This window comes from Coregonus lavaretus, assembly GCF_964263955.1.
Source record: "Coregonus lavaretus genome assembly, chromosome: 18".
In the NCBI taxonomy this organism is placed as follows: Eukaryota; Metazoa; Chordata; class Actinopteri; order Salmoniformes; family Salmonidae; genus Coregonus; species Coregonus lavaretus.
Window position 1 is genome coordinate 34,398,498 of NC_140005.1, and position 20,910 is coordinate 34,419,407.

The 20,910-nt window shown below is 39.7% G+C and overlaps 1 protein-coding gene across 1 annotated transcript in view; it reads left to right on the forward strand.

Annotated features, from left to right (window-relative positions):
* Positions 1 to 2,752: 2,752 nt before the first annotated feature.
* Positions 2,753 to 20,910, forward strand: part of LOC311145234 (neuronal PAS domain-containing protein 3-like) — a gene marked incomplete at both ends in the record, with an annotated part of 312,893 nt that continues 294,735 nt past the window's right edge. Inside the window, one exon of the mRNA XM_084181466.1 lies at positions 2,753 to 2,904. Coding sequence (XP_084037592.1) covers positions 2,753 to 2,904 — 152 coding nt within the window. The remainder of the gene's footprint in view (positions 2,905 to 20,910) is intronic.

Sequence of the window (20,910 nt, forward strand, 5' to 3'; positions counted from 1 at the left end):
TCTCAGGTGAAGAGCTTTGATTGTTTTTATTGGTGTTTAATCATCTGGATTGGTCTATGTTTAGAGGATTATTTAATTTCATAAGAGTCTGCAATGTGGTTCTTCTCATCAACTTCCATTATCTAAAGGTGTAGTTTTATAGACCAAAGATGTAGTGTAAAAAAGGACAGAATGCTCCTACTTTAAAGATTAGAATTGTTTTTGCAAAACCTTCATTAACATCAGGGATGGGCAACTTTGATGGGGTGGGGGCCACAGAAAATCTGAACTCATCATGAGGGACCGCAGTGGCTCACGGGTCTGTATACCCACATTCATACCCACACATGTAGTCAGAGTCGGCTCTAGCCTTTTGGGGGCCCTAAACGACATTTAGTTGGGGGGCCTCCGCATTTTAGCGGCCCCCCTCTTGACAACGGAGAGAAATCATACCATGGGGCGTAGTGAAAATATTGCAATGTTAAAGCAAGTTTGTTGCAATTCTACACATTTTGACATGGGCCGGAGAGAAGATTGTACAATTGTATAACTAATTTCCTGCAATTCTACACATTTTTCAATAGGGTGGAGAGAAATGTTTGCAGTTTTTAATATGATATTTGAGTGAGGGAATGACTAACAAAATCAGTAGGGGCCCCGGTCGGTAATTCGACCATGATTACTACAAGTTTAAATAGCTGGCTCCTAGACTAATTTACCAATCTAAAATGTTTTTGCTGACATGGGCTAATTGAGTGACTGTCAGTGACTGACATTACAAGAGAAAAACTGCTGATGTACAACTAAAAAATTGTACCATGTGTATTCTACTATTCTAACTCTCAACAGTAAGTTGAGACCCTGACTGAGATCCTAAACCGTGGATACAATTTTTGGGGGAATTGATCCTAGGGAATACAAAAGGTGGTGGCCTGTCTCTGATTAACACGGTATACATATGTTTATTTACTATGCATAAGCTTCTGCCCTTCTGAGGGGAGAACATTATGCTATAGAATGTATCATGTGTTATGAAAACTTGAGTTGGTGTCCTCTTCAAGCATTTAGTTCAAGCAAACATTTAGGCCTAAATGTAAATTCTTAAAAATAAAGTGAATATGTTTTTATAGGCAACTTTATATAAAATTATGAAGTACTCCTCTTCATCTATTCTACCTGTTATTTTTGTAATTGTGTCTAGTTTGTACTGGCTGTACTGTATATGTCAAACACATAACTGCTTGCACTGTCTTGGTGTGAGAGGGCTTGATGGTATGTTAATTTGTGCTTTACCCGCGTAATGAATGGTTATTGTTTCAATGGAATCCCGGGCTGCAATGGGTTACTTCTGCTGCAGCATCCTTTGCGCGTTCCTGTCATGGTCTTTGATTGGCTGGAATGGGGCGGCGCGCGCTCAGGCATCGCTTGCGCGAGCCATCAGCAGCTGCTGAGGCCAAGTTCATCAGCTCACACGCGCTAGGAATGGCATTGCTGCACACTACCTGATCACACAACACAGTCTATCGGGAAATTCACACAGACAGCAACACGCTTATTTACAAATTCTCCGATGCACATTAGGGCATAGCAAGTTGAGAAAACCTGTTCCGGAGACACCTCACACAAACAACAGCACATAGATAGAGCGCCAGTCAAGAGGAGAGGGGAGTTCAGTCCTTCAAAGAAAGATAACACTTCAATTGTTGGACAAAAACTGAACGCGTCAGCGTTATTTTGAAGTTTTCTTGAGCGATTTTTTTGCGCACTGGCATATCATCACATCTCGGCATCCTTACAAATAGCATCGGTGCTGTTTTGAAAGTGACGAGTGTGCCAACAATAGTGGTAGGGCATAAAATAACTTTTTGCAATCCTCTCATTCTAATCTAGGTTTAACGATTTGGTCAGCGAACTACTGCTAACTTTTGTTGTGTCTATGATGTAAGTCTAAAACGTAATCCATTTAAAAACGTTAACTTGCATTGTTTTGTTCGTAATAATAACACTTGGATTGGAATTTTGGAAAAGGATGCTAAGCGCACCGAGAATGCAAACCGGTCCGAGATTGTGGCTTTAAGCCCTTTCTTTTTCTAATGTCTAAACAAACCGTATGATATTTGATTATCTAAAATAGATAAAACTTCAGTAAATTCAAAATAACCTTATTGGTGAACTTTTTATTGGTGAGCTTCGGTTCCCGAAGAAGCGCCTGTCAGTTTGTTCTCCTGTTAACTTTGTATGTAGCCTAAAACTTCCTGACCGGCTGTCACTTCTTATATTTCAACTTCTAGATCACCAGATATCACTAACTCTAATCAATGTTTCACTTTTACATATAGGAAATGCTAAACTGAATGGATACATCTAATTTCTGAATAGATCAGAAATATAATGCTAGAATTTTCAGCATTTTACGCAAGAATTACGCAAGAGCCTATTTGGCACAACAGTATCAACATTTTGTCATTCTAGCTAGATAAAGATAAATAACAATATTCACTTATCTCTCCACCGTCTCCTACTTACACACCCCTGCGTAGAGGACGCGTTTCCTGCCCCGCACACTACCGGCATCAATGTCATTGCTAACCTCCTGAAAGCTGCAGTTGTCTCGCCGCTGATACAGAGAGAAATCCAGACATAGAATGGCCGATGAGCTGGTAACCATCACTAATGGGATTGTGGTGTGACTTGTTCGGCTGGAGGGAAGACTGCTGATATTCTTTGAAAAATCTTCATAGACTCAGTGCGTGTTCAATCTACCAGAGCGGGGATGATCAGGATCTTCCCGGATTTCAGCGTTCAGGTGACGGCGGCAGGTGGAGGAGCCGGGGGAATGCCATCAGGTCCTGCCATGGGGAGAATCCCCGGTACCACTAACGGGAACCCACAGAACGTCCAGGGGATCACCTCCTATCAACAAAGGTATGTTGACCTGACCACTGGGGAAATGTGTTTTGTATTGTTTTATTTCACCAATTCTTTAATTCCGACACGGGCACAATAATAGTCTTATGGATATGTTATAAGTCACTGAACACTTTGGGTGTTTTTTGGACATGGGCAGGCCTACCACGTTTATAACATATGGCATTATCAAGTTTCACATTATGCCATTTAGCCTATGCAATATAGGCCATATTGATAACAACAATACATGGAATTAGTTCAAATGGCTACAACCTACGGAATGTAGTAAGTCACTTTACATGAAGTTGCATGTGGAATGTGCCGCATAAAACAACACTTGGCTAGACAATCAACTTATTCTGAAAGATAACTTAAATCAGGCTATCCATGAGACCTTTAAGCAAATGATCATGAAAATGCCCATATTCTGAGCGGTCATTCAATATACTTTTTTACAATCAATAATTAGGGTAATCTATAGCCTACACTGAATGATTTACTTGCTACTTGATTGTGTATGGCCTATCAAATATAATGAAGGTAGGTATATGTTATATAGGTCTGTTAGTTGCTCAGAACATACCAAAACCACAACAAAGTGTAAATACAGAGACTTAATGGCTGGCAAAAGTTACCACATTGACATTACAGGCCTGAATTAGAAACTACAGTATTCATGATTAAAAGCTTTTGCAACCCACAGTTAAAATCTCAAGTATTTCAGAGTGACTCATTATATTTTATAAAACATGTTGGGCAGCTTATTTTGTTTCAGGTCAAACATATAGGCCTATAGATTAGCGTATAGCTACAGGCCACATTAGCTGTCTGAAAGAGAAAATGTGAATGGCAACCAGTGACATGCCACCTGTTTAAATATAAACTTTGAAAGAAATTGGTTGAGACTAATAATCCATGTCACTTTTTCTAAAGCAATTTAATTTCTTTGATCACATTTTTTGCCTACATAACAAAACAACTGTTATAGGCTATATTTTCAAAACAACCATTTTGGTATGGTTAGCTATATTACAGATGAAATCTGAAAGAGCAGAGATCAACAACAACAAAAATGCCTATAAAAGTACATAACAAAACCAGAAAAAGTTAACTCACAATTAAAATCCACACTTTGTCTGCAAAAGATTTGCAATGCTGCATCAGGAAGCTTTGGGATATTCTAGGCCTTTTACCCTATATCAGAATATTACCTTCCTGAAGTTTGTATTTGGCATCTGGTAAACATATTTTACAACTCCATCATTCTTGACTATCTGATGTGACACTCGAATGATAATGCTTTTAAATGCAAATGTTTAAAACAATTAGGCTAATGCATGGGTGATTCATAGGCTATGTTATATTGCACTAAAATAGCTTGGTTTTTAGATCAGACTACAAAAGTTAATCACACCCAGATAAATGAAATAATAGGCCTACTTAAAACAGAGATACAACCGTATGTAGGTGGATATATTTTTATTTCAATTATGAATGTTGTTAGTGATATATAGTCACATCCAATATCTGCAAAACTATTTAGATGATCAAAAGCTGTTCATTTAGTGAGAAAACGTCATAATGCATAAAATAATAGATGCTTCTAATTGCAGAACAAAAAGCTAATCCAAGGGAATTTGCGTATTGCAACCTGTATAACGGAAAAATAAAAAACTGTTTCCAACTACAACTGAGTGGCGTTGTTGCGCCGGCTGGAGAGAAGATGTGTCCTTTTTCACATAGAGCGAGCCAGGAAAAGCTGGAAAATGCACAGACAAACAGACTCAGAAAAATCCTTTACGAAGCACCGAAGACAAGAGGCTCTTGCGGAAAAATGTAAAGATAGACTACGATGTTCCCGTTTATAGTGTAGCAATTCCACTGTTACAACCCGAGCTCCATATATCAGGAGACCAGCTGGATTTGAGAAGCATCCCCTGGTTTCCACTCACTTTTCTTGGCATGCCTTTGGAGCTCGATCTCGGTTTTTTTTGCTCCTTTTTTCACGCTCATGAACGCCAATACACGGAGACAGGGGCACGGCTGGTCCACATCAGCGCTATGGCTTTGTTTAAATACACCTAGTCTACATGACGCATTGCTGTCAGACGGCACGGCTTTATGTCAAAATAAATCTGAAGAAAAAAAAGTAAGAAATCAAATAATTGCAGGAAGATGGCGCCCACCAAACCTAGCATTCAGCAAGACCCTACAAGAAGAGAACGGTAACGCTTGGATTGTTCTTTTTCTATATGAAAACGTTAACGCTTATGACTAGATGCTTTGCAATTTTGAGTGGAGATGTCAGAAGTTTCGATGTTGCCCTTTTCAGCAGGAGAGCATCTGATAATTGGGGACCTTGGCGTTCGGGTAACAGGTATAGACTGAGAAGGCGTATGTTATAGGCTACTACAGAACAGCTAGTGATGCCCAGCAATGCAGGCACTTTCGCATTGCTTATGTGCTAAGCAAGGTTGTTTACCGTCGTGAACATGTGCATTCATCGATGACAATGCCGCTGTTTGTTTCTGTGTAGATGGAAGAGCTGCTTGCTAGGCCAGGCTGTGCTGTTCTGTGTGCAATAGTGGTGATTCTCTGCTTGCTGTTTTGCAGCGGAACGTCAGTCAGTCTGAAGCTTGTGAGAGAGAAATTAGCATACACCAGAAACCAGCTGTTGAGGAACTTTAAATGTAGCACATGGATTTCTCTGTGTTGTCGGATCAGAAATCACCCACTGGTAATGGTTGTAGTAGACTTGTAGTAAAGGACAACACTGTGGCTGCAACAGTCAAATTGTATTATAGTTCATTTGCATGTTTTGAAAAACAAGCAGGTGAATAGATTGAAATTCATTGTGGTATGTTGATACCTGGAGTTTAAAGTGGTTATTGAAGGCAACAATTAGCTGTATTTTCACAAATAATATAAACATTAATTATGCTATAGCTACATCCTTATGTTTTTTCCCCCACACTATATCAAACAAGTTAGAAATAAGCTTTAGGATCTGAGTTTATTACAGACACTGACAACTTCATAGCAGACTGTTTTACAGAGCCTTCAGAAGTATTCATACCCCTAGACTTATTCCACATTTAGTTGTGTTTCAGCCTGAATTCAAAATGGATTAAATCGATTTTTTTCTCACCCATCTACACACAATACCCCACAATGACAAAGTAAAAACATGCATTTATACATTTATTGAAAATGAAATTCAGAAATATCTCATTTATGTAAGTATTCACACCCCTGAGTCAATACATGTTAGAATCACCTTTGGCAGCGATTACAGCTGTGAATTTTTCTGGGTAAGTCTCTTAAGAGCTTTGTAAACCTGGGTTTTAGAATATTTGCACATTATTAAAAGAATTATTCAAGTTCTGTCAAGTTGGTTGTCGATCATTGTTAGACCGCCATTTTCAAGTCTTGCCATAGTTTTTCAAGCCGATTTAAGTCAAAACTGTAACTAGGCCACTCAGGAACATTCAATGTCGTCTTGGTAAGCAACTCCAGTGTATATTTGGCCTTGTGTTTTAGGTTATTGTCCTGCTGAAAGGTGAATTTGTCTCCCAGTGTCTGTTGGAAAGCAGATTGAACCAGGTTTTCCTCTAGGATGTTGCCTGTGCTTAGCTATATTCTGTTTCTTTTCATCCTAAAAAACTCCATAGTCCTTGCTGATTACAAGCATACCCATAACATGATCCAGCCACCACCATGCTTGGAAATATGATGAGTGGTACTCAGTGATGTGTTGTGTTGGATTTGCCCCAAACATAACACTTTGTATTCAGGATTTAAAGTTAATTTCTTTGCTAACTGTTTTGCAGTTTCACTTTAGTGCCTTATTGCAAACAGGATGCATGTTGTGGAATATAGTTATAATTTACAGGCTTCCTTCTTTTCACTGTCATTTAGGTTAGTTGGACTCCCGAGTGGCGCAGCGGTCTAAGGCACTGCATCTCAGTTCTTTAGGCGTCACTACAGACCCCCTGGTTTGATTCCAGGCTGTATCACAACCGGCTGTGATTGGGAGTCCCATAGGGCGTTGCACAATTGGCCCAGCGTCGTCTGAGTTTGGCCGGTGTAGGCCGTCATTGTAAAGAAGAATTTGTTCTTAACTGACTTGCCTAGTTAAATAAAGATAAAAAATACAAATAGTATTGTGGAGCAACTACAATGTTGTTGATCCATCCTCAGTTTTCTCCTATCACAGCCATTCTGTAACTATTTTAAAGTCACCATTGGCCTCATGGTGAAATCCCTGAGCGGTTTCCTTCCTCTCTGGCAACTGCGTTAGGAAGGACGCCTGTATCTTTGTTGTGATTGGGTATATTGATACACCATCCAAAGTGTAATTTATAACTTCACCATGCTCAAAGGGATATTCAGTGTCTACTTTTTTCTTTTTTCTACCCATCTCCCAATAGGTGCCCTTCTTTGCGAGACGTTAGAAAACCTCCCTGGTCATTGTGGTTGAATCTGTATTTGAAATTCACTGCTCGACTGAGGGACCTTACAGATAATTGTATGTGTGGGGTACAGAGATGAGGTAGTCATTCAAAAATCATGTTAAACACTATTATTGCACACAGAGTGAATCCATGCAACTTATTATGTGACTTGTTAAGCTCATTTTTACTCCTGAATTTAGGCTTGCCATAGCAAAGGGGTTGAATAGTTATTGACTCAAGACATTTCAGCTTTTCATTTGTAATTCATTTGTAAACATTTCTAAAATCATTATTTCACTTTGACATTATGGGGTATTGCGTGTAGGCCAGTGACACAAAATCTCAATTTTATCCATTTCAAATTCAGGTTGTAACACAACAAAATGTGGAAAAAGTAAAGGAGTGTGAATACTTCCTGAAGGCACTGTATAGCTGTGTGTTATTGAATACACTACTAGTGCTTTTATTGAATTTAACAAAGTAGTTACAATATATCAATGTTTACTGGGATGTAACATTGTATCTAACACATGATTGTGCTACATTTTAACGACACATTGCTGTAAGTTCTTCTCTAAAAGGAAAAGAAGGTCAGCTGTCATTCAAGAACTATAAGCTTAATCAGGTTATTTGTTGTGTATGTGAGGAAAAGCAAATATAGTGAAAACTTGACATGGACCACTACTTGCTATTTTGAATTACTATTATTCTATACACATGTTGTTAATAACCCTAATTAAACATTTACTAACTATCTGGTCTGAGTGCACCCTGCTATTTCACTAATTCACAATTTCATTCCGTACATTTACAATTGCAGCAGCACCCAGCCAGCAGCAGCAGGGAATGTTTATGCTAAGTCAGTCTCTAGTAATCTCTCTGGCAGGAGCATATTTGTGTGCCATTCTGGGCTATATCTGAGAGATAGGAATCTTGAAGATGGAATTAATTTTGAGGGGGGAAACTTCATAGCCTGTGCATGAGTGCTTTCTTTATCACCTGTCTCCTATTGCCAGTCTGCAGAAGTAAATCAGACTCTGATCTGTTATTCCGCTCCACTTGAGAGTTGAACTAAATAACACTTGGGTCTGAGAATTCTGATTGAAGGACTAGGTGAATATATTTAATTTAATGCCCCTCTTAATAGCATCCTGATGTTTGCCAGAGTGGGAGGGAGGCTGTTTATAGTTGTTGCTGTCCTCAAGGTGGTGTAATCTGACTAATGCCATCCTGACTGACTGACTAGGGCAAACAACTCTGCTGGTTGGATTAAGTGGTGAAATTTGAAGAGAGAGAGAGAGAGAGAGGAGCGAGAGAGAGAGAGAGGAGAGCGAGAGAGAGAGAGAGAGAGAGAGAGAGAGAGAGAGTTGGCTTGAGTTCACACGCAACAGAGTAACAAACCACAAACAAACCATTTCCCTCCCTTTGGGCAAACAAAAGTGCTAAATTGTCCTATTTCCTATTCTTTTATGGAACATAATTAAGAATGAGTATAACTCTGATTGCTATAGTCTGGAGAATGGAGAGAGGAGCGATGTGATGGTGTAGCTGCTATAGACAAAGCATTAGGCTATGTTTAGTTGAAAATGATGCTACATTTTACTTTAGTTTTGATGGAATAACAGAGTGAGCCAGGCATTTTTTGCTAGTGGTCTCAAATATTAAAGCATTGCATTCTTTTCCCCTCTGCCTTTCAATGTCAAAATATGTAAATATTTGTAAGAACACACAAAGAAATGAAATTCTTTCAGTACATAATTATTGTTTACAATGATAGAGGTAGGCCGTAATTTTCACTTGTCATACACAACTTGAACCAGGCAGCAATGTACATATAGGCTTATTGTAAAACATGTTTCTACTCATCTTTTAAGCCATTTTCCCGTCAACTGAAATAGTAGAAAGATGTTAGATGAAATTGCCTTTTTTGTGGGAGGGAGTGCATTGTACCAAAGCAAATTGTTCAAGGAAACAGTCATGCCAGAAATAAACACTAATGCGTTATTATCAGGAAACACAGTTTGTTATGGACCTTATTAAAAATATAACCCTTTCCCTTCACTGCCACAGCCCTCCTGATTGGGCGTTTTCACAATGATGGTGATGGTGCACTAGATATGGTGTGTTGCTGTAAAACCATGGTACAGAGAACACACTATCCAATCCTATCGATTGGATATTGCATAGTAAGAGAACAGAGGTGTATAACTCTGTTTATTTATCACAATTAGGATTGATTTCTGCTTTCTGGTGTGTGTCTCTCTTTCTGGCTGCACACATATGGTCCCCGGAACTGTGATGTGACGCAAGTGATCTGTTGATTACCGTTGTTCTCCCTCTTCCCCCTACCCTGTGTGTGTGTGTTACTGCATGGTTACTGTGAAGGTCAGAGTAGAGAGCGAGAGATGCGTAAAGAAGATGCATCCTGGGTAAAAAGGTATAACGGTGCAGCCATCGGGTTGGAGCTGCTGCGTTAAAGCACAATAAGGCTTGTCTACAGAGAGAGATGTTGCTTGTGTTTTATTATTCGCTTCATGATGCTGCTCAGCATACACTACTTGATCGTATGTTTTTTTTTTGCTGTGTAGTTTTCAGGCGTGGCTGGTTGGCTGACTGGCTGGCTGGTATTTGTATCATCTTTAGATTTCTGCATGTGTATTTTAAGTGGTAGTGGAGGGCTCAGAGAAAAGCACCTGTTATGGTGCCCATGGGCCATATTTGTCCACTTTGGGTGGCAAAGTCTAATGATGATTTTCATTAAGGTTTATGTCTATGGGTTATATTTTGGTATGATACCCACATATCAGAGGTAGCTAAATGTGGTTATCACTGCATTATATGTTATGATCCCAATGCGGTTAGTTTGGCCAACAGGATTGAGGGTATGACATTTTATTTTGTATTATCAGGCAACAATCTTCTCAAACTAAGGCAATTTGATATGTTATTAACTGCATAATACAACACATATTAAGGTATGAAACAATTGGAATGATAATTACATCTATATGGGCCCACCTTGGGGGGTCAAAGGTCATACATGGAAGCATTTTGGGATATATCGAGCCAGAATGGACATTATTGGGATGTGCTCTGTTATCACATGGTACCCTAGATGATAACTACACCAAATTTCACACAGAACAAGGATAACCATTGGGGAAGTAATTTTTTTAGCTAAATACAGTCATCATAGATTTAGTCTATAATCAGTCCCAGCATCCTAATAAAGCAGTCAGAATTGCAGAGTTGTTTTGCCATTTCTAAAATATTACATTAAAACGTTTAGAAAATCTTTCAGAAGCATTCACTGATGTCTATTGATTAGAACCCTTTCCTGCATTCAAATGACTAGTGGCCTCATGGGTGGAATGTTACTAATTGTCATAATTCCATAATTCATATATATATATTTTTTTAAGCCGAAAATCTGGCATTTCTATGTGAAATGGTTTTTGTCTTCTGTGATGTATATAAAGTGTAATATTGGGATGCAAACTCAAAATGTAATACATTTCAACTCAATAGCTGACATGGTACAGGTATCTTCTGTTTTTTAAGCCAATAACCATGTTGTTGAGGTGTATACTTTTGTTTCAAAGTAGATTTGTTTAAGACTACCAAGAAACACTGTGTGACCCTGATTTAGCCCACTGCAGTAACATGTTAAAATAATATGCAATATGATTCTATAAATTGTGTTAACATCAAGAAATGTGATGTGAAACCTGCCTAGTACATTGCACCCTATATAAATTCCATAGGAATGCATTACATCCAGCAGAGGTACAGGTAACACATTTTCGCAAAATTCCTTCGTAATGAGTGCCCCAAACTTTACATAAAGCTAGTAAAAGTCTAAACAATGATGCTTAGGTATTGCTGATTTAACCATATGGTACACATTTTCCAATATGGCTGCCAACCAGCTCTATTGGTTTTAATTGGATTGTTCTGATATTGCCACAATTCTTTCAATAATATGTGGAATATGCCTAATGATCATTTAAAAATGATTATAGTTATGCAGATAACACAACTAATTTAGCCAGGTTTGCAAAATATATAATCTTTGTAAAACATTAGCAAAATAGTTTTTTGGGTTGTTGCCTAAAACACTATTTATATTACTGTTTTTGGTCGGTATTTGCTTCCCTAATTTTGATATTTTATTTTCAAACAATATAAAATCTATATCTTTCACTGGTTTGTAGTATATTGTTAAATTTAAAATCTATGTATTGAATCCTGTCATGTACACTACATTCCAACATAACATTGTAACAAACTGCCTAATGATGAGGGTGTCAACTTACAAAGCTGGTGAAGTATTAAAGCCTTAGGTTTACAGCCTTTATAGATGGTGCATAGTTACACTATTTGTATATTGTAGTATAGGGCCTACTGAAATATGTATTGGTTAGTGGCTGTTGAGGGTTGTCAAGGGCATCAGCCATAGTCCAGTTGCTAAAATACTGTTTGCATAATGTTAATTACATTTGTCAACCAGCCACTGAACTTATGGCTACAAAATTAGGTAACATACAGTGGGGAAAAAAATGTATTTAGTCAGCCACCAATTGTGCAAGTTCTCCCACTTAAAAATATGAGAGAGGCCTGTAATTTTCATCATAGGTACACGTCAACTATGACAGACAAAATTAGGAGAAAAAATCCAGAAAATCACATTGTAGGATTTTTAATGAATTTATTAGCAAATTATGGTGGAAAATAAGTATTTGGTCAATAACAAAAGTTTCTCAATACTTTGTTATATACCCTTTGTTGGCAATGACACAGGTCAAACGTTTTCTGTAAGTCTTCACAAGGTTTTCACACACTGTTGCTGGTATTTTGGCCCATTCCTCCATGCAGATCTCCTCTAGAGCAGTGATGTTTTGGGGCTGTCGCTGGGCAACACGGACTTTCAACTCCCTCCAAAGATTTTCTATGGGGTTGAGATCTGGAGACTGGTTAGGCCACTCCAGGACCTTGAAATGCTTCTTACGAAGCCACTCCTTCGTTGCCCGGGCGGTGTGTTTGGGATCATTGTCATGCTGAAAGACCCAGCCACGTTTCATCTTCAATGCCCTTGCTGATGGAAGGAGGTTTTCACTCAAAATCTCACGATACATGGCCCCATTCATTCTTTCCTTTACACGGATCAGTCGTCCTGGTCCCTTTGCAGAAAAACAGCCCCAAAGCATGATGTTTCCACCCCCATGCTTCACAGTAGGTATGGTGTTCTTTGGATGCAACTCAGCATTCTTTGTCCTCCAAACACGACGAGTTGAGTTTTTACAAAAAAGTTCTATTTTGGTTTCATCTGACCATATGACATTCTCCCAATCCTCTTCTGGATCATCCAAATGCACTCTAGCAAACTTCAGACGGGCCTGGACATGTACTGGCTTAAGCAGGGGGACACGTCTGGCACTGCAGGATTTGAGTCCCTGGCGGCGTAGTGTGTTACTGATGGTAGGCTTTGTTACTTTGGTCCCAGCTCTCTGCAGGTCATTCACTAGGTCCCCCCGTGTGGTTCTGGGATTTTTGCTCACCGTTCTTGTGATCATTTTGACCCCACGGGGTGAGATCTTGCGTGGAGCCCCAGATCGAGGGAGATTATCAGTGGTCTTGTATGTCTTCCATTTCCTAATAATTGCTGATTTCTTCAAACCAAGCTGCTTACCTATTGCAGATTCAGTCTTCCCAGCCTAGTGCAGGTATACAATTTTGTTTCTGGTGTCCTTTGACAGCTCTTTGGTCTTGGCCATAGTGGAGTTTGGAGTGTGACTGTTTGAGGTTGTGGACAGGTGTCTTTTATACTGATAACAAGTTCAAACAGGTGCCATTAATACAGGTAACGAGTGGAGGACAGAGGAGCCTCTTAAAGAAGAAGTTACAGGTCTGTGAGAGCCATAAATCTTGCTTGTTTGTAGGTGACCAAATACTTATTTTCCACCATAATTTGCAACTAAATTCATTAAAAATCCTACAATCAGATTTTCTGGATTCTTTTTTCTCAATTTGTCTGTCATAGTTGACATGTACCTATGATGAAAATTACAGGCCTCTCTCATCTTTTTAAGTGGGAGAACTTGCACAATTGGTGGCTGACTAAATACTTTTTTCCCCCAGTGTACAGTATTAAATAACTTGGAAGGTTGAAGGTTAGAGTGCATACTTTTAAGATCATGATGGTCAGGTACAGAAGAGCTTATAATCACCTATGTTCGTTTTAAGAGATCATTTGTCTTTAATTAAATCTTTGTGATAACTTGCTGGGACAACTCAACAAATGACAGAGCACACCTTTCATCTTAGTATGCTGAGTATTTGTCTACAACAGACTATTATAGGTTAAAACTATAAAACCAATACGTTACCAGATTCGATCTCTTGGACTTGATTTATTTCCCAGTATGACCAATTTCCCTAAAACAATCAGGTAACTGCTAAAATAAAGGAAACAACAACAGAAAGTGTCTTAATAAGGTGTTAAGCCACCATGAGTCAGAACAGCTTCAATGCACCTTGGCATAGATTCTACAAGTGTCTGGAACTCGATTGGAGGGAACCAACACCATTCTTCTACAATAAATTCCATAATTCGGTTGATGGTGATTGAAAACGCTGTCTCAGGCGCCACTCCAGAATGTCCCATAAGTGTTCAATGGGGTTGAGATTTAACATTTAACATTTAAGTCATTTAGCAGACGCTCTTATCCTGAGCGACTTACAAATTGGTGCATTCAACTTAGGATAGCCAGTGGGACAACCACCACTGGGGGAGGGGGGGTGTAGAAGGATTACTGTTAGACTATTCCAGGTATTCCTTAAAGAGGTAGGGTTTCAAGTGTCTCCGGAAGGTGGTCAGTGACTCCGCTGTCCTGGCGTCGTGGGGGAGCTTGTTCCACCATTGGGGTGCCAGAGCAGCGAATAGCATTGACTGGGCTGAGCGGGAACTGTGCTTCCGTAGAGGTAGGGGGGCTAGCAGGCCAGAGGTGGATGAACGTAGTGCCCTCGTTTGGGTGTAGGGTCTGATCAGAGCCTGAAGGTAAAGAGGTGCCGTTCCCCTCACAGCTCCGTAGGCAAGCACTAGGCAAGATCTGGTGACTGAGACGGCCATGGCATATGGTTTACATTGTTTTCATGCTCATCAAACTATTCAGTGACCACTCGTGCCCTGTGGATGGGGGCATTGTCATCCTATGTGGGCATAGCCATGGTAGCCAAAATAAAGTGGACACATTTTCCGCTGGCCCATGGACTATTAAGCACTATTCTCTCTGCTTATCCATGCCTAATACTATAACACCCTTATTAATCCAACATAGCTATTCTTATACACATACAGTAAGTAGTCCACTAGTATAGCTCTGTTCACTTGCTCATTCCCTGTTATTGCTCCCTGAAAATTCCATGACAAGGCACAGGCAGACACACAGAAATTGTGTTGTGTATTTTAAGAGAATGGCTGTGCAATATCCACTCTCTCCCACCTCACCTCCCTATACTGGAGGGGATGCAATCACTACAGGTCTGCTGACGGGGCAGCTTTTTTAGGTGCCTGTCCTTGAGCACAGTTCAATTACCAAGTACGATTGTTTAAATACAAGGTCTCTTTCGCTCTCTCTCTCTCTCTCTCTCTCTCTCTCTCTCTCTCTCTCTCTCTCTCTCTCTCTCTCTCTCTCTCTCTCTCTCTCTCTCTCTCTCTCTCTCTCTCTCTCTCTCTCTCTCTCTCTCTCTCTCTCTCTCTCTCTCTCTCTCTCTCTCTCTCTCTCTCTCTCTCTCTCTCTCTCTCTCTCTCTCTCTCTCTCTCTCATGTCCTTTATCTATTTGTAAAAGCATGACTGTTCTCCCTGCTGGTTCCCTTTGGGAAATAACCATTCTCTGTATTCATCACAATCACTGAGCAGCGGCTTGGCTTACAATACTTAATGCTTTGTTTGCACACCAAAGTCACGACTTTAAATAGTCACAGGTGACAAGGGAATTGCGAAGAGAGCACAGGCACAGCACACGGCTATCTTTTAATGTCCGTCCAAAGCAGAGAAGAGACCTGCGTTTAGTGTCTATTCTTCCAGACAGATGTTGAGCATGCTGATTCCCATCTGCTGCTTTAGTTAAGGTGCCCTGCTCTCTTCTAACGCTACCAGCAAGACCTGGCCTCTACTCGCGCCCTCTCACAGTCTACCACTGTGGACCTACACTCCTAACCTGCATCTCACCGGGCTGTAGTAGTGCCTTTTGCATCCCTTTGATATTTGAAGTAGAAATTGTGCACCTATTATATATTCAATATTCAATGATGTGCCCTTTAATATAGACCACATGTAGAATTCAATAAATCAGATTTTTTAAAATATGAATAAAGATTTGCTGAAGTGCTAAAATATAGCATTTTGACATGTCCCTCTGTGCACCCTCTGTGCACCCTGTGTGATTTTAACCAACTTAACCCCAAAATGTCTCCAAGTTTTCACTATAATTGTAAAGCTAAGTTATTTTGTTGCTTTGACAAAGTCATTTCTAAAGATGATTATTTATTTCATGTGATTAGTGATTCATTTTAAGGTCAACCCTGTTATGTGAACTGAACTCTCTTTTTAATATGGTGAAAGTATTATTATTTTTTATTTTTTTCAAAAGAAGCATTGAACATCTAATAGTCAAGTCATAGCGTAAAAGCAGGTGAGCTGGTTCTACTCTTTTTGTCAAGTTTTGTGGTGGGTCGAGCATAACATGTCAACCCTGTTACCCATAGATAGACAGGCAAAATAAAAATAAAAAAATCTTGCATTTAATTCATTGCCTCTCCCTGTTGCGTACAACAAGCTTCAATTTTTACATTTACATTTTAGTCATTTAGCAGTCGCTCTTATCCAGAGCAATTTACAGTTAGTGAGTGCATGCATTTTTCATACTGGCCCCCGTGGGAATTGAACCCACAACCCTGACGTTGCAAGCACCATGCTCTACCAACTGAGCTACAGGAGGCCTAATTTCCCCTGTCACAAGGGGATTCATGTCTAATTTAAGGTGAAATCGTCAACCCTGTTACGGTCAACTGTGTTACTGTATTTGGCACTTAATAGGCATTTACTACAGTCATTTTTTTATTTGACCTCTTGAGATGGGAAAACTTTTTTAAAGAAGTAGCAGGAGCGTTTCAGGTATTCCAATACAACCACAGGTTCTCTTGCAGGTGATTAGTACTAGAAAAAGCAAAAGGAAAAACAAATCATTAAGTGCTAGCACTTATTTGGGGTTATAATTTTTCATTTTGCTCTTCTAGTGTTTTTTATTAAGTTGAACATGTTCTCTTTTAGGTGAAATCAAAGTTCTTTTCACCAAGTTAGACATCTGAAAAGGCACTGAATTGGTGGAACGAACCAGTAGTCTACAACTGGGCAAATCTATTTCTAATTTTCCTCGGTCGGCAGTCTGCTACTGCGGCTTCTGCTTCTTTTGCTCTGTCTTCCTCTTCCTCTTCCTCTTTCCTTCTCTCCAACTGGGCCAGATTTGTAACTGACGCTTTGAATAATAAGTCTCCATGCCATAACGTTGACCTGGTGGAGTAACTTACGGACATTAAGCCCCAATAATTTTCTCCCCTGATTGTCCCCGGCTCCTCAGCTCTGACCACAGGCACCTGCAGGGCCCTCCTATATGATCAAGGGACTCTCTGTGAAATTGCGATTGATTATTCAGTTTAGTGCGAGAGCAGGAGGTAAAAACCCAACCAGATTAACTGCCCTAGCTCGGTCTGTTGGTGCAATTCCAACAACATGTTACAGACTTAGACCTGGAATAAATGGATTCCAACATGAAAATGCCGGGCAGCCTACAACCTTACAACACCTGTCTGTCATTCTCTTAACTGAATGTCATACTAGCTTCTGAAGTAGCAGTAACTTGTTACATCTTACAGACCTGGAATAAATGGATTCCTACTATGTGGAAACGCTGGGTAGCTGGGTAGCCTACCCAACCTGTCTGTCCATCCGTTCGTCTGTCTGTCTGGGTTCTGTCTGTCACTCTCTTAACTGAATGTCATACTAGCTACGTGCTTGTGAAGTAGCAGTAACCCCTGGCCAACCTCTCTCACAATGGAGCCGTGGCTGTAGATATTCCTAGTAAAGCATTCCTTAAGGATGTTGTTATAGAGAGAAGGCCCCGTGCTGGGCTTTACTTGGTGACATTTTGAAGTGGGAGTCCCCCGCTGATTGGAGTGCAGTCTTGTTTAAAGGAATGTCATTTGAATCCAGGGTTCCAACACGTACACAGTTCCACACAGAACACTGCACATGCACATGCTCTCAACTCCAAAGCCACAAAGAACTGATATGAAAACGAATTAAATATGACCAATACTTGAATGAAGAATGTTTGATAAGATAATTACTTATGTAGCCACCTACATTTTTGCAGTCCTTGGAGTCCCGCTGCACCCACCTCTGCAGATCCTTTTGCCCAGAAGCTTTCCAATTCCCAGGATTATAACAAATGGCTGCCTCAGACGAGAGGCTATGTCAGTGGCAGATCTACTCGATCCAGTCACAAACTGAAACTTCCCCCTACTCGGATTGACAGATACTACAACCGCCCTATGCCTTACTTTGTGAGACTGCTTAATGCTGCTTAACTGTAATATTGTATACAACATCTCATATTTTTCTATTTATTTACTTATTTACGTAGGCCTATGTATGCTGCAATTCAGCTTTTTGCTCCAAATGTTTACAATACAAAATAAACCTTAAATATAATTTGATCACCTTTTAAGATATACATTGAAAATAATTAGGCCTACACAGACAGAATTAATGCAAATATTTAGAATTTGGCCTTCAGTGCCCCGTCAGCTTGTTTTAGTGCACGATGCCACTGTTCATGGTTGTTGTCGGTGGACAATAACCACTGATTGTTGTTCCATGTCATTTCAGCAAGCCATGACACCAACCATCTCAGATTGTTCTGAAATGGTTTCTGTAGTTAGAAACAGATAAGATAAGCATTCTGGAAGCATTATTTTGTTGAAATATAATTATAATTTATAGGATTCATATAATTTTCAAAACATATAGTACCTAACAACTTTTTTCTAACAATGAGTAAATCCAAAGAAGTGGTCAAAAGCCCCCACTCCCCATGCCAATCCCACCCCAACAACGAGTATATAGTATCAGTTCTCTATGTTTGACAAGTAGTATGGAGCTGCAGCTTTGAGAATTGTTTCTTAATCCTATGTAATGTATTGTCAATGATTTTGGGGATGTTTTAAGTTTTTCCTGTTCAGAAATGTTTTCCCCCTGTTCAATGCAAGTTAGTGGTACCTATATTAGCATTGTCGCGCTTCACATCCAAATCATCTATAAGTAACATAATTGAGTTACACAATACATTTTTAGATACTTTACGATGATTTGGACATGAAGGGTGAAAATGCTAATGTGGGTACCATTGACTTGCATTGAACAGGGGGAAAACAGTGGGCAGGTAAACAAAAACAAAGCATGGGTTGCTGTCATACCAGAGGGGTATCCTACGAAGCAAACTCTACTCAGGGTTTTCTAAAGCTAACTAGCTTCAGTTAGCTTCACATTCCAGCACAGGCTTCGTCCGTACTACGATGGTGGATATTGGTCGTCCACCTGCCGCAAACTCTTGCAGGCTTGTAACTGTACATGCATGTTGCACATCGTCGAACTCTTCATTGAGAAAATGCTGAAACATCAATCCATGGGCGAGTCAGTTCCACATTTTCATTGGTGCCGAAATCAAAATGAACTAAAAGTTATCTTGCAAATTCAGCAGGCTATGATATGAAATTTAGAAATGACGTCTTTATTTTATTACTTATCATTAATGCAGACTTTGATGTGCTTTGTTGTGCTTATCATTGCCCAACCACAAGCACCTTTTTTCCCACTCCTATCAATAAAATAATTGTATTAAGTCAGACAAAAGTGTTACTGTGCGTGAAGTTTAAAATGCATTCTGTCATTACTAAATGTGTAATGTGATATATTTTAACATTACTATGTTTTAATACACAAACATTTGATTAATACAATATTTTATCAGTTCTCCTCAAATGATGGGGATGATGATGTAATCTTTGCAAGAGGGAGGGAATCTGATTTCATTGGTCCTCAAATCATGGCTCAGTCATTTAATTCAGGGTAAGTAGAGTTAGCCGTGAGTTAGCCTGCCCCGGAGCAGGTTAGTTCTGATGGATTCGTTGCCATTGAAATTTACCTTGCTAAAAGGTGAGCCACTTTCGTGTGACCGGTTATCCCGAGTTGAACTCAGAGTTGACCAAGTTACCTCGCTAACTCCTCAAACCTGCTTCGTAGGATACCCCTCTGGTCCATAGACTGCTTACAGAAAAGAATCACCTAATTGCAGGAACAGCACCATCTAGTGGTCAGAACCTGGTAATATCAGGATGTAGGATGGGACATAAACCCAACTTCAATGACTAATTTCTCTAAACGGGGGGGAAAAAACATCACCAAATTTACTGAGAATACATTACATAGAATAAACAATACTCAGAGCCGCAGCTCCATACTACTTGTCAAACATAGAGAACTGATACTATATACTCGTTGTTGGGGTGGTATTGGCGTGGGGTGTGGGGGATCCGTGGGTGGCTTTTGGCCATTTATTTAGATTCCTCATGTCTAACTCACTGTTAGAAAAAGGTTTTATCCAAATCGGATGGTAGGTACTATATTTATTCAGTATTATAAGAATCCTATAAATTAAAATGGCCAATTTGGGTGCAATCAATTAGGTTAATTTCTCAGAGATTAAATTATATGTCAACAAAGTAATGTTGCAGGAATGCTAATCTCATCTGTTTCTAACAACAGAAATGATTTCAGAACAATCTGAGATGGTGGGTGTCAAAATTTTATTTATTGGTCTTTTTGAGGTGGAATGACCCCTGAGTATCTCAAAGTAAAGAAAGATCTCAGGGTACGATTGATGGAAAGGTAGTCATAAATCATTGAAAAAGGGACACCAGGGAGAGACAGCTAGTGGGATGTAGATTCCAGAGGACATTTCCCCTTTACAAGCTCCATCTGTTTGTTTCACTGGATCAGTGATGGCCTGGCCTTCTAAAATGGTCTGGGACTTTCTCTGTGTTTATTGTCCCACTAGGGTTGCACATTTCCAGTAATTTTCCCAAAATGCCCAGGTTTTTCCAGAAGTCCTGGTTGGAATATTCCTGGAATCAGGAGGGAATAAGCTGGCCATTTCTGGAAACCCTGGGAATTTTGTGAGTTACTGGATTTTTGCAACTCTATGTACAACCCACTACATCATGGTGTCACTGTGGTTGTTGGGGGAGTAGCTGTCAGTGTCCTGCCTGCCTGCATCCTTTACCCCTCGGTTGTGTCACTGAGTTGCAGTGATTGATCAGCTCTTTCCATGGTAATCTCATGCACCCGCTGCTTTTATTGATGCCCATGTACTTATTCACCTACTTGACATCTGCCCTCATGCAAAACATGGACGTTCCATGGAAGAACTTTGAGAAGGTAGCCATATG